Source organism: Micromesistius poutassou (genome assembly GCF_964030765.1).
Source record: "Micromesistius poutassou genome assembly, chromosome: 8".
Classification (NCBI taxonomy): domain Eukaryota; kingdom Metazoa; phylum Chordata; class Actinopteri; order Gadiformes; family Gadidae; genus Micromesistius; species Micromesistius poutassou.
In genome coordinates, this window is record NC_140278.1 from 6,458,234 (window position 1) to 6,471,807 (window position 13,574).

General features: G+C 45.2%; 1 protein-coding gene across 1 annotated transcript in view; it reads right to left on the reverse strand.

Annotated features, from left to right (window-relative positions):
• The window catches only part of col14a1a (collagen, type XIV, alpha 1a), a gene marked incomplete at its 5' end in the record, with an annotated part of 103,787 nt that overhangs the window by 1,346 nt on the left and 88,867 nt on the right, over nt 1–13,574 (reverse strand). Inside the window, 8 exons of the mRNA XM_084471889.1 lie at nt 2,299–2,454; nt 3,829–3,906; nt 5,158–5,349; nt 5,863–5,929; nt 7,656–7,691; nt 9,750–9,821; nt 10,253–10,306; nt 12,536–12,589. Coding sequence (XP_084328015.1) covers nt 2,299–2,454; nt 3,829–3,906; nt 5,158–5,349; nt 5,863–5,929; nt 7,656–7,691; nt 9,750–9,821; nt 10,253–10,306; nt 12,536–12,589 — 709 coding nt within the window. The remainder of the gene's footprint in view (nt 1–2,298; nt 2,455–3,828; nt 3,907–5,157; nt 5,350–5,862; nt 5,930–7,655; nt 7,692–9,749; nt 9,822–10,252; nt 10,307–12,535; nt 12,590–13,574) is intronic.

The window sequence follows — 13,574 nt, forward strand, 5'->3', positions numbered from 1 at the left end:
TCAGCCTGTAGTGCTTAGTACAGGTGCCTTGAGGGGACGGCGAATTTGAGATGATTCATGAAACAGATGGTGTCCCCTTGATTGATGTGGGATATTAGGAGGACCAAACCCCATGACCCCGCCCTTCAGTTCAATCAGCGGACGACAGGTGTGTCGCATCAACGCTTCATCAGCAGGAGACAGGGTTAACATATCAGCCCATAATGAGTTTTATCCATGCAATAGCACGTGTTTGACCTATAGAGGGAGTCGTTTCATGTGCACCAATGTGGGGGGGGGGGGGCCTGGCGCTCCTCTAAACGGTCTCAAGCTTCGACAAGGACCACTTAGTGCCTCAGGATTTGCCCTTTCCAAGTCGCTGATGCTAATAGGGTTTGAGTTGCAAGATGAAAGGCTTTTTTGGCGGGAAAATGTTTACCACACTGCTGCTTTTGTGTGGAGCTGGGAGGTTAAACGCAGGGTCTAGTTAGGAGGGTCCTCCGTCATGTCACAAGTGTTGTTTTGTGAAGGTTTGAGTTTTTTGAGGGAATCCATTAATCTCCTTCACATGCAAGTCTTTTATGGAGAGAGGTTGGGCGAGGGAGGGGCGAGGGAGGGGCGGGGCGGGGGTATGACAGGGGCTTGAGGAGGAGGAGGAGGAGAAGGAGGAGGAGGAGAGGAGGAGAGCTAAGAGAATGGTCTTCAGTAGTCATTCCCGTAGTCCCGTTGTTGAGCTAAAGGCCAAGAGGAACACCCACCGAGAGAGAGAGAAAGAGAGAGTGGAGGTGGAGATGGAAGAGCACAGAGGGAGAAAAAGAGGGTCACCACATTATGAACATTATGAGTTTCCCCAACAATGTGTTAATGCAGTCAGACCACCACATCGATAGGACCTTTCTGACGTTTGAGCATGCATTCATGGAGGTCCAAGCACAAGCGAAAATCCAGGAAACTCATCGTCTTACTCAGTCCTTACCTTTCCATAATTTCATGAATCATGTTTACATTCCCAACCAAATGTTAAGCCATGTGTAAAAAGAAGAACACTTGTAATTACACTTGCGTGTAATCTCTATTCGCCTTTTGTACAGGAAGGTTAAAATATAGCTTTCCAGCAATAAAAACAAAATGCAAGTAGAGGAAAATATGTGGCATTTAGTTTGACATTTAACCAATCTTCTTACATTAAGGTTTTAAAAAACTAAATCAATATACTCTTATACCTGCCACATATCTCGGGATTCAAATAAAAGCTTTTTTGTTTGTTTTGAGAACAACACACAAAATAGTATCCATAACACAATGTCAGATGCTACTGTTACTACACCTTGGAATGTGAAGAAAAAAGATTTGACAAAATGTGACACTACTGAACCTTGAATACAATGATGTAACGTCTCGTCCCTAAGCTATTTGGCAGAGACGATAAGCTGTGTGTGTCTGACAATAGTGACTCTAAATAGCCTTTACTGGTGTCCGTATCCAACCTCCATTTGTCTCTGTCTGTGTGTGTTTGTCTTTGAGGCTGAGTGTAACGTTACACATGTGGACCGATGGCTATGTATGTCAGCGCTGTTCGTTGGATCGCACCTAGGTGTGGACAGCGCTGTATAAACGTCAACTTGGAACACATCTACCAATGCCAGATCACTCCCAAAACCCTTGGAGCGTTTTACAAGACCAATAACCACCTCAGAGTCCACAGAGGCCATGGAAACGCTGTTTAAAAGTTGTATACATGGATAAAAAAAATGCTGAATTTAAGGATCGGGTTAGGCAGTAAACATGGTTGTGGTGAAATTATGGTAAAGTAAAAATAATTAAAATCAAAAAGGTCTGGATCCTTTCAAACCGACAGTTTTACAATAATGTATTAACTGACATGAACTAATAAGGGATGCATGGATTTGGACACTTGGCATCCTTGAGGCAAAATAAGAATAACATCAGCAACAGTTAAGTCATGTCATCAGAAGCTTTAAAACAAACAAAAAATCCCCTCCAAGTTAGCTAGCTAGCACTTGATCAACTCTGGTACGTAGCAGGCATTACCATTGACTACACACTTTATATGCAGAAATCATGTTTTTCTGAGCTCCTCATCCATGAAATGTCGCTTTTTGGCAGTGTTTAACACATTGTTATAAATAACGTTCCCCTCGCCTCTAGATTGCGCTAACTCTGCTACTTGGCTCCCATATAAAAAGCATTAACCCATTAACCTCTGATAATGTCACACCACACGGGCCATGTTAGCTCCGAAATGCTTCGAAACATCCTCCTTAGCATCCTATCTCCCCATGTCTGACTGATACTCACCGCCCACGTTGTATCCCATGCAGGAGTTCTGGTCGCAGTACCCGGGAGACCCCGCCGATCCACTGGACCCAGGGGAGCCCTGTCTCCCTGGGGTGCCCTGGCTACCCGGCCGGCCAGGGGGTCCCTGGCTGCCCGTGCGACCCTCGCCTGGTAAGCCTGGGGGGGGGGGACATCGTTTGGGACGGGGTCACGTGTGTCCGTCAAAGTGTTCTTGTTTATAAAATGCACACCGCAACACAGAGTCATTATGGACAGTCCGATTCTTGTGACAGGGAATTAATCGAGGTAGCTAATGACGAGGTAATGAATCAAAAATAAAGAAACACATTAAAGTATGCCAGTGGATGTATACACCGGTGCACTGATGAACGACCGACGATCAACGGTGATTGTTCAAGAGCCGGGAGACCCAAATTAATAATTGAGTCTACATTTGTCAAGCCCCTGACCTAGAATAGTATGTTTTACATGATATATATATATATATATAAACATATGTATAATTGTACCCCCTAACAGCAACCAGATGGGCATGGGTGGAGCTGGACCCGATGGACCCAAAGACCCCGTGGACGTGCCAGGAGGGTCCCAGCGGACCGGACCCACGGCCAGCACTAACCCGTTGACCCATGCCACCCCCTTACGTCAGCAGCTGGCCCCGTCTCAGCCGGTGAAACACAGGCTCATCAGAGGTCCGAGCCCAACACTCCCTGGGATTAGGGTTCGTATTTGCTTTTTCACTTTGGACCCAGAGATCTACGTGTTGTGCTTCGAGCAGGATAAAGTGGTCCGTCGGCGCCTGTGCTGTTGCGGCGAGCAGACGCACACAAATCAATATTTCTTGGAAGAGTTTCTCATTTGCCGAGCATCGTAATCCAACAGATATTCCAGGCGGGGGGGGGGGGGGGGGGGGGGGTTGTGAGGTACTGGGTTCAGGTGCCCAAGGCCCGGTCTTTATGGAAGGGATTCTTCTACTTTAGGGGTTTTATGGGAACTTTCTGCTGAGGAATCGTCTTTTCTCTATTCTCTATATTTTCAATCACACAACAATAAAACAACCATGTATTATGTATTCTGTCAATAAAAGAATGGACAGAATACGTAAAAAAAATCAATGTAGGTATATTTATGTGCCACGGGCTTAAATGTGTTTTGCTATTGTTCTATTGCAGACTGTTCTTGTAATTTAATTTGAGAACACGTTTCCTTCTGGTGGTATTTGAAAGTTATTGGTGCTTTTATTCTGCTGATGCAAACCGCACCAAAAAAATCAGCACTGCAGTGATTCATTTTCAGACCCTTACAGCGCTGAATAAGACTTTCTCGTGTTGTGTGTCTGTGAGTGTGTGAAAGTGTGAGTGTGAGTGTGAGTGTGTGTGTGTGTGTGTGTATGTGTGTGAGTGTGAGTGTTAGTGTGTGCGTGTGTGTGTGTGTGTGTGTGTGTGTGTGTGTGTGTGTATGTGTGTGAGTGTGAGTGTTAGTGTGTGTGTGAGTGTGTATGTGTGTATGTGTGTGTGTGCGTTACTGTACCTGGGGCTCCAGGGGGTCCTCGGGGTCCCTGAGATCCGATGCCATGACTCCCCCGCTCTCCCTTCTCCCCTGAGAGTCCTGCAAACCACACCCACCACCGCAGGTTTAGTGCGGGACAAGATGGATACCTTTCTGTAGCGCAACCTATCATTTGGACCTCATCTGGGGTCACTGGGAACGAGTCATCTAGACGGCCATTAATAAGACAAAAATATTCATTGACCAAAGAGGGATCAAATGTAATATTTACCTTAGAAACCATATTCCCCTCCCCTCCAAAACGGCGACTTGGCCAAGCAATCGTCTCATCATGACAATACCTTATGGGTATCTAGGGGCTGCATGCGTTTTTTCCAGCCAGTTGTTCCCTGCCTTCATTTATCTTCAGAGAGCCTTCTGATAACTGATCCACGCTAACCCATGAATCACTCAGCCCTCTGTGTGTGCAGTTGACGATGTCGTTTCATAAACAAACTACATCGAAGTAAACTTTGTTCAGTGCTCGAGAAGGGACATGCACAGCCGCCTGGTTTATTACCGTCAAAGCTGTGTGCGTGTGTCTATTTGTGTGTGTGTGGGGTTGTTAGGGGGGTGGTAAGCGGTTAAGTGGCAGCAGGGTTAAACCACAGTTTAATAGGGCTGTACAACAAACACCCTGGCCCCTGTCCCAGCAGCGGTGGACTGAAGGCCCGTAATGGACTAGGCTGTGGTGCTGTGTGTCACTGGTGGAGTGTTATGGGGATACGGAAGGAGACAGTTATTTTCATAAGGCCATATTTTTCTTGCAGAGGGTTTTGTGGCAGGACGATGACCTCATGGATGTTAAAATGATTGGCTGCATATGGGTTAGATTGCACCTCCCGGGGCGAAACCCTAATCACACTTGCTGTAATGGGGAGTCTAGGTCTGGGTGGATTGGTGTGTGTGGGGGTTGCTACGAGATGCAGACAGTAGTCTGTGTTTTTAATATTAGCAACGATGATACTTATATATCGCAGGAGGAGACAAGTTACATGGCTGAAATTAGTTGAAGCAACAATTTGCTAATGCACATTTCACATGTGTGTCTGTGGATTCTGTCCATCCATTCATCCAGTATCAATCCATCTGCCGAAATTTCTTGTCCTACTAAACCTAATGGCAGGCATAGTTCATAATGACTTTTATCAAATGAATGAATCACAATGTAGCACAAATCAATTTATTTTAGTGTTTGTTCATTTGTTTATCAATCTATTTTGTAAAGGCAAGAGATTTAAATCCACCTTATTTGATAGTTATCAATAATAAGAGAACGCTACCCCGCTTTCTCACCCCCCGCCCACTCACCTCTCTCCCCCGCGAGCCCGTTCTGGCCATTGGTCCCGGGGAATCCCGGACGGCCTGAGGGCCCCTGGTCCCCCTGGGGCCCCGGCAGGCCCCTCCGCCCCGGCTCCCCGGGGGGGCCCACCACGGTGCGCACGGCCGCCGCTGGCTGGCTGGGGATCTGGTTGAGGATGGAGTTGTAGCGGGACAGGTGACCTAGCCCGGGACGGGGGAGGAGGGGGAGACGAGGAAGAGGGAGAGGTGGCTTGTCAGATGAGTCATCTGAGTCCCATATGCTTGCACTGCTGTAAAGGTGTAGTGAACCCAAAATATATAAATACATATTTTTTTACGTGGTCATATGGCTTATGTCATCATTTACATCGCAATCTATGCCATTTTGTCACTGTTACTAAAATAGGACCGTAATTGAGAGAAAACAGCTGTAGAAGTCTCCATCAAACAAACTGCCAACAAGTTTGTGAACATTCTGCTCGGCTACAAACCCAAGTCACGTAGAGCTGAAACAGGGGGCTCATGTCCACTTTAAAGACACTGCATTCAAGAACATCTGTTCAATATTATAATTGAATTGCTAGAAAACAGCAATTTCTTCTAAACAAGGAGAGAAGCAAGGAGACAGACACGGTCAGGGGGCAGAACCTGGGCCAGAATAAGTGCTGGAATACGACCTTGCTTTGGTTCCTGTGGACACAGCTTGCTACTCACTCTGGATGAGCTGCTCACACACTTGGCGCGCGATGGAGCGCACCACAGCCTGGGACTGCACATCACCCTGAACCACAACAAACACACCACTGTAAAGAGTCTCATAAAACACACAGTCAGGCTCCCTCTCTCTCTAACACACACACACACACACACACACACACACACACAAACACATGCACTCACACTGTATTTATCCCTCACACACACACACACACACACACACACACACACACACACACACACTCGCACACAGACGACACATGCATGCACACTCACTTTCTCTCTTACACACACACGTACAAGCTCACACCTGCGATATGCACAGTAGACTGATGTTCATTTTCAGTTTGAGCCCCCAAAGGAACATTGCGTTTCAGACCAGTGGAGTGTGTTGTATCTTTGTCCCACACTGTGCCATATTTACAGAAACCAGGCAGACTTTAAGAAACGCTAGAGAGCATAGAGGAAAGGTGAATAATAATAAAAACATCTCACATCATGTTGTGTGAAAGCTATTGATGAAGGCTTAGTGGGGTCACTATGGATATAACTAACTAAATAACTATATATATATAACTAAAACCTAGAACCCAAATCGGAAACACTAAGAAAATCAACCAAAAATCATACCCTAAATCCTAATAATAAACCCTAACACTAGAACCAAACCCCAGAACCAAAGACCAAACCATAATAGGAAACTCTAACCCAAGAACCAAACCCCAGAACCAAAAACCAAGCCCTAAACCCAAACCCTTATAGGAATCCCTTACGCTTAATGTTTTCATTACTCCCATATTCCAATATATTCATGTATATTATTGTAATTCGCTTTAACGACTTAAACACAAAAGCTAAAAAAGTGCTTTATCAAGCTTCAACGCTGAGAGACCACATAGAGAATGACCCAGCCATGTGTCAGGGTCCCATGAAGGGAGGCCCAGGCTTTCTCTGTTCTCACCATTCTACATTTCCTCTCACATCCTTTGAAAAGCCCCCCCCCCCCCGCCCTCCACTAACATAAATAAGCATTTCATTGCCCACATAAAACTCCAGCCTATTGTTTTCACTCCCAGGGCTCGCAATATCAAATCCATAGAAATGCCATGTGTACGAAGCATTGGGAAGCAATCCTGGTGGGCCACGAGTGCAAAGATGCACTTCAACTCGGATTGCCCAGAAGATGTGTCAGCCTCTCTCTCTCTCTCTCTCTCTCTCTCTCTCTCTCTCGTTCTCTCTCTCTCTCACTCTCTCTCTCTCTCACTCTCTCTCTATAGATATATTTGCTGGCGTCAACGATATAGAGTAGGACACAATGAAAAAGAGAGAGGGACAGAGAGACAGAGAGAGAGAGAGCGTGAAAGAGAGAGAGGGGATGTCTGTTATTCTAAAGTGGGGCGTGAAGCATTTGTGTAGACTTGTACACAGTCAGCAACATAAGGACATTCCCATTGTGATAGGCACCAGTAAGATTTGAATTATTTTCCTCAATGGTCTGAATGGTGGCTGCTGTGTGCTGTGTGTGCTGTGTGTGTGTGTGTGTGTGTGTGTGTGTACACGTGTGAATGTGTGTGTGTGTGTGTGTGTGTGTGTGTACACGTGTGAATGTGTGTGTGTGTGTGTGTGTGTGTGTGTGTACACGTGTGAATGTGTGTGTGTGTGTGTGTGTGTGTGTGTGTGTACACGTGTGAATGTGTGTGTGTGTGTGTGTGTGTGTGTGTGTGTGTGTGTGTGTGTGTGTGTGTGTGTGTGTGTGTCTGTGTACGTGTGTGTGTGTGTGCATCACTTACTCTCTCTCCTTTGTCGCCTTTGGTACCAGAAGGACCCTGGAAGATAGAAACACGCACACACACACACACACACACACACACACACACACACACACACACACACACACACACACACACACACACACACAAGATCAGATGGAGAATAGGCATTCAGGTTGGGCGAAGTCTGATCCCTCTCTATCACTTTGTCTCTCTCTCTCTCTTTGGTATGTATGCATTTCAATATAGGAAAAGTCTAATTCTACATTGGTGCTCATATCCATTACATTATTAGTTCTGTACTAGTTCTAGCGGACAGACAGGACACCATCAATTAATTAAAAGTCTAGTAACCCAAGGCAAGTGACCCTAATTTGAAATTAGCCATTGTGCACACGTTATTATCCGTTTTTTTATTAATATTTAACTAGTATTCTTTTGACTACTGTTAGTAAATCTGCATATTATGGTTTCTCACTTCCACCTAAAGCTATTAGTGTTAATATTTAATATAGATATGCCTTTCTTCCTCTCCCTCATTGATATGTGGCCCCCATTATACTTTCACACATACAAAACCAACACACACTCCTATTCACCTTCCCCAATGTATTGAGGCACGATTAAAAGCCTTGAGGCAAATAAAATCCCTGGTACCCACAGTGAATAATAGTGTGGAAGCATTCATATTTTACACTGCTGGAGATATTATTGGAGCGTTATAGAGGTAGAAGTGATCGTAACCATATCTGCTTTGGTTTCCTCAACGCAGCACACAACACTGAAGTTTTTGAAAGTTAGTAAAAATCATAATTTTTTTCACTAAGCATGAAGAATAACGTTTTGGATCTGAGTTCAGCCCAGGGGTCAAACCTCGGCCTGGCCAAGCGGCTAACACGCTGCTTACTGGCCAAATTCATCAAACCTCAGTAGAAAGACCATTTCTTCCTGTCCTGCCACATTGCGTTTCAATTGAAGTAGAGGTAGTGTGAACTCCACCAGGTGTGAGAGTGTGTGTGTGTGTGTGTGTGTGTGTGTGTGTGTGTGTGTGTGTGCTTGCATGTGTGTGTGGGCTGGGATCAAATGAATCCCTCTACACAGCAACAATGACAACAACAATAACCACACCTATACGTTGTTGTGTGGTTGTTGTGCTGGGTGCTGTGGGGGGCAGGTTGAGTACTGAGGACTTGTGATGCAGACGGGCCGTACCACCTATCAGCAGGAACAGCCTGGACACAGACCTGTCTCGGCTCCTGTACATTGTTGAGATGAAACAAGCTATCCCACCAGACGCTATAACAACAACAAGTGTGTTGTGGAATTGTGTGTGCTTCGGTGACTCTGTGTATGCGTGCGACTTTGAATATGCGTGTGTGTGTGTGTGTGTGTGTGTGCGTGCGTCTATAGATATGTGGGTATGGGTTACTGTGTGTGTGTGTGTGAGAAAGTGAGAAAGAGTGAGAGATAGAGACAAGTGTGTGTATCTATATGTGTGTGCGTGTGTGTGTGTGTGTGTGTGTGTGTGTGTGTGTGTGTGTGCGTGGGTGCGCGTGTATGTGTGTGCGCGTGGGTGCGTGTGTATGTGTGTGTGCGTGTGTGGGTGTGTCTCTCTCTCAGCATTGGGAAGAGTGATTTATGCTGCAGTCTGTAGCTACTCTCTTTACTAGCTAGTCTCTTTACTCTTTGCCGCTCAGAGCTGGACGCGGGGCGGGAGTAGCTTTCGTCTACATCACTGTCAGCACTTGAATCCCTTTCCCTAGTTTGGCAACTCAAATCGAAAAGTATCTCTCATCTCGGCACACGCTCATGTGCTCATGAGTCAATTTATGATGCGTGAGTTTCCCCCACATGACATGCAATCTAAAACAAAGACATTTTTATTATTCGTTTCTGGGAGTGAAATGTCAGTGAATATTGGTGTGTAGAACTGTGTGCTGTGTGTCTAACTGGGAAACACGGCTCCCAGTCAGTTATTAGCAATCTAATGCTTAATTGCAATTACTTGTCTGCAGGATTTATGGATGAATCATGCAGAGACTGCACATCTGTGGCCGACTTTAGAGATGGAGCAAGACGAGAGAGGAGAAAGGAAGATGACGTCTTTTAACCTACCGGAACCCCCTGGTCTCCTTGTGATCCAGCAGACCCAACTGGTCCTGGGGGTCCCGTGGCTCCAGGGAGCCCCTGAAGGAGAGAGAGAGAGAGAGAGAGAGAGAGAGAGAGAGAGAAACCAAGATTACAATGCAAACAGTTTCCTTTAATTTTAGAGTCGCCCTTTTACGTTACATTTGTTGTATTTTTGGACTATTTAATTTTTAACTGTGCATGCCAATGCAAGGGTTAGTCTGGTGTTCTAAATGGTAAATGGACTGCATTTACAGAGCACACTTTAGCCGCTCAAAGTGCTTAACAACATTGCCTCCCATTCACCCATTCATACAGCAGGAGTGGTATTAGCCACGCCAGGCAACAGCCATTGGTAGAGAGCAGTTAGGGTTATAAGTGTTCGATCCCGGGCTAGGAGGAGCCGGGGATCGTAACCAGCAATTTACTGTGGGCCACTGCCGCTCACTGAGCCTCAGCTAGAGTCCAGACAAGTGGACAGATCAACTCACTAGAGTCCCAGTTGGTCCCTGATGTCCCTGGGGTCCGTCTTTCCCAGGAAGACCCTGAGAAAAGCAAAAAAGAGTAGAGGACACATAATCCATCCCATACCTCTATCACATCTTATTACAGTAAGTCCATTATCCCACAAAATGAGCAAGCTTTGCTAGCAATAGGATAAGCACTACTAGTGTACAGTGAGACTACTGATCAGACTACCATGCTGACTGTTATCATTCACAATGGCATGACAATGTATGAGATGATGTGACTTGGGAATAGGAGTTCCCAGTTGAGGTCAGATGGGTGAGGTGCATTCTGCACTGGATACTAAAATATCACCCTATGGTCCTGTTCCTCTAGCCCTCCTTTAGGTTTTTAAGAGGATCAAATGGGAGGTTATTGCAATTGCTGTCCTGATTGGCTGTCTGTGTGACAGGTGATTAACCAATGGTGGGTGGAATTACCTGCCCTCAATAGATCCATTCGCAGGTTAACAGTTTGCCTTGCTCATCGAGGTTTGTACATTCAAAATGATTAAAAAGGTTACATACTGCTGTTGAAAGGCTACCAAAAAGTTAATGTCAGGCTGTGGAGAATCTCCCATTTAGTTTTTGACATTTATGGGTTTTTTTTTAGCCCTGGGTTAAACTCCCTTAAGTAAAATCTGCTCATCTGAAGACAAAAAAAAGAAAGTTCATTCACCTTTTTTATACAAGCATGAAAGTAACCCAAACATAAATGATTAATGCTTTTCCCCGATCCGACCTGGTCTGATTTAGTGCATTTGACACGCTCAATGTTTTTTTCCTTTCTTCATATAATCCACCAGAGCAGCGTAACAGGCAGGGCCTCCGCCAAGACCTCAGCTGGCCATGCTCACTTTGTTTGGTTTAACGGCCCAAGTATGTCATCTCGTCAAGCTCGTCAACCGGCCACCACCTGAACATCTCTTCATAATGTCATTCTTTCCATTGTCTTGAGTTCTCTATGACTCCTGTCAGGGTGTATTCGTTTCAGAGACCCGTGACACAGGATGGCCTCTTGCACTTCATTTGCACATAGCGAGAGGACATGTCCTCGTGTGATCCTCGGAAGTCTCCAGAAAGACGCCGCCTGAGTTCATGCAGTTGGCCATGAAATAGGAGTTAGCACAAATAGCATCAGGATTTACTCTGAGAGATTTTTAGGATAAAAAAAGTGATGAGTATTTTGTCTGGTGAGTGAGGCTGAAGTCTGCGTATAGCCAAGTGTTGGGGCAATCATGGGTAAGATATCTGGTGCATAAAATGGAGGTGTTGAGTAGGTTGAAAACCCTGCAACTGTTTGGCAAGAGTTCTTAGAAAATAAAACACAAATTGAATAATTCTCACAGAAAGGATAATATTAACACCCAGAAGCTTAGGGATTCCCAAAAGCGATGTCTCAAAGTTCAACTGACTTCCAACTGGTTATTTTTTCTGGCACTGCACAAAGACAACCCCCTGCCAAAAGTACAATCGCCTGAAGAAAAAACAACCGGCCTGGGCCGATTAAAACTGCGGCCAACTTGTTTTAACAACATGTTAAAACCGGGAGAGCGACTCCCTCTTCCCCTAGCGTGTCGTTTACAGGCAGCTAGCAGATGGATAATGTTTAGCATCTGTCCACGCGCCAGCACAGTGCAGGCCAGGCCCCAGACCAGCAGAACCTTCCACCCAGACCGCAGAAGCTTCTCTGTGCTATCAAATTTACTTCCCTGATTGGTGGAAACCTGTATTTGTTGTCCAGGATGTAAACCGAAAAAAATCGCATTAGCGGTGCTGAAAACTAGCTCTTTTTTTTTTTTTACGTTTGGTTTAAGTTTTTTGAAGCTCGTTCGGGTTCCGCTTGGCTTCAGTTCTATACATTTTGTCCGGCTGGCCTTTCAGTTCTCTCCTTTATGAATGAATACTTTTATTCAGTGAGGTTAAATGTTGTGGCGCTGACAAACAAATATATGTTGGAAAATGTGTGCAGATTTTTATTGAACGGATATATAAAGATGGACAGATGGACAATTTGGAACGTTCTGGTTAGGGAACTTAACATCTGGGCAATCCGTGACAGCTTACAAAAAAAACAAAAACATAAATATATATACGACTGGAGATACCTTCAAGGGAGCCCTAAAAAGTGTGTATGGCAAAGCACCATGCATCAGAATAAATGATTTGAAATTAATACTATGCAGAAAAAATAAAGGGAGCCTGGTGGAAGTAGAAAATAAAATGGATCCTGTAAATTGTTGTTTGTTGTTTATTGTCGGGACTCACCCTTTCTCCAGGTGGGCCGTCGCGTCCTGGTGAGCCAGCCCCGCCCGGAACACCCTGAGGAGAGGGAAAGACCACCACAACTCAAATCCACATCGCCAGGCATAAATAACAACCTCGGTAAAGTGAGATGTGGCTGTGTGATGGATTGCTTGTTTAAGTTGTATCTTCAGTCTGATCCTCCGTCTCCCCCTCTGTTCATTCCTGTCTGTCAAATAACTCGAGCTGGTGTTATTCACACATCAGATTGTGAGGAGCAGAAAGTCTGGGTTTATGAACACACATTACACTGTTACTGATCTAATCAGAGCTCATTGGCTGCATTGACAATATCCACATTTATAGTAGTAGACTAGTATATATTTTACTTGATGATCTTTCAGTGTCAGGCCAAACCTCCATCCAAAAACAACTAAACCTAACCCAATCCTAAAACAGGATTAGAGTAATGATTAGAGGTTAGGGTTCAATCGTAAAAGGCGATACATTTAAAAGGGATGGAGGCTAGAGACAAGTGGGTCTCCAACCCGATGAGTGTTCATACAGCAGTCTCCCCACCCCCAACCCCACCCCCACCCAAACGGCCTGTATATTCTCCTCCAGCCTGCATCCCCAGCCACTTATCTACGGTGCAGAAGACATGGAATAAAAGTCATGACATACACATTAACCTGATTTATATTTGTGCTTAAATCATATCGGAGGGCTCATTAAGTTGTGCAGTAAAACCCTGGAGGAGTTCGGGGCGGTCGGAGGAGGAGGAGATAGGACAGAATTATTCTAGATTCACGACGGGATGTTTCATCGTTAGGATTTGCGTGCACCTTGAGCAAAGGCAGATGTGATGCAAGCGGTGTATTGTCTTGAGAGTTATATGTTTACTAGCCAAACACTACGGGGACCAAACATACAGAGCCAACGGGACCAAACTGATCATCTGCGGGATTATCAATGGGCTGAAATAGGTAAAGTTTGTGTAGGGAAGATGGGTGTTATGATGGCCTACTTTGTACACTTTGTCACTTAGCTTCACCTGCACAAA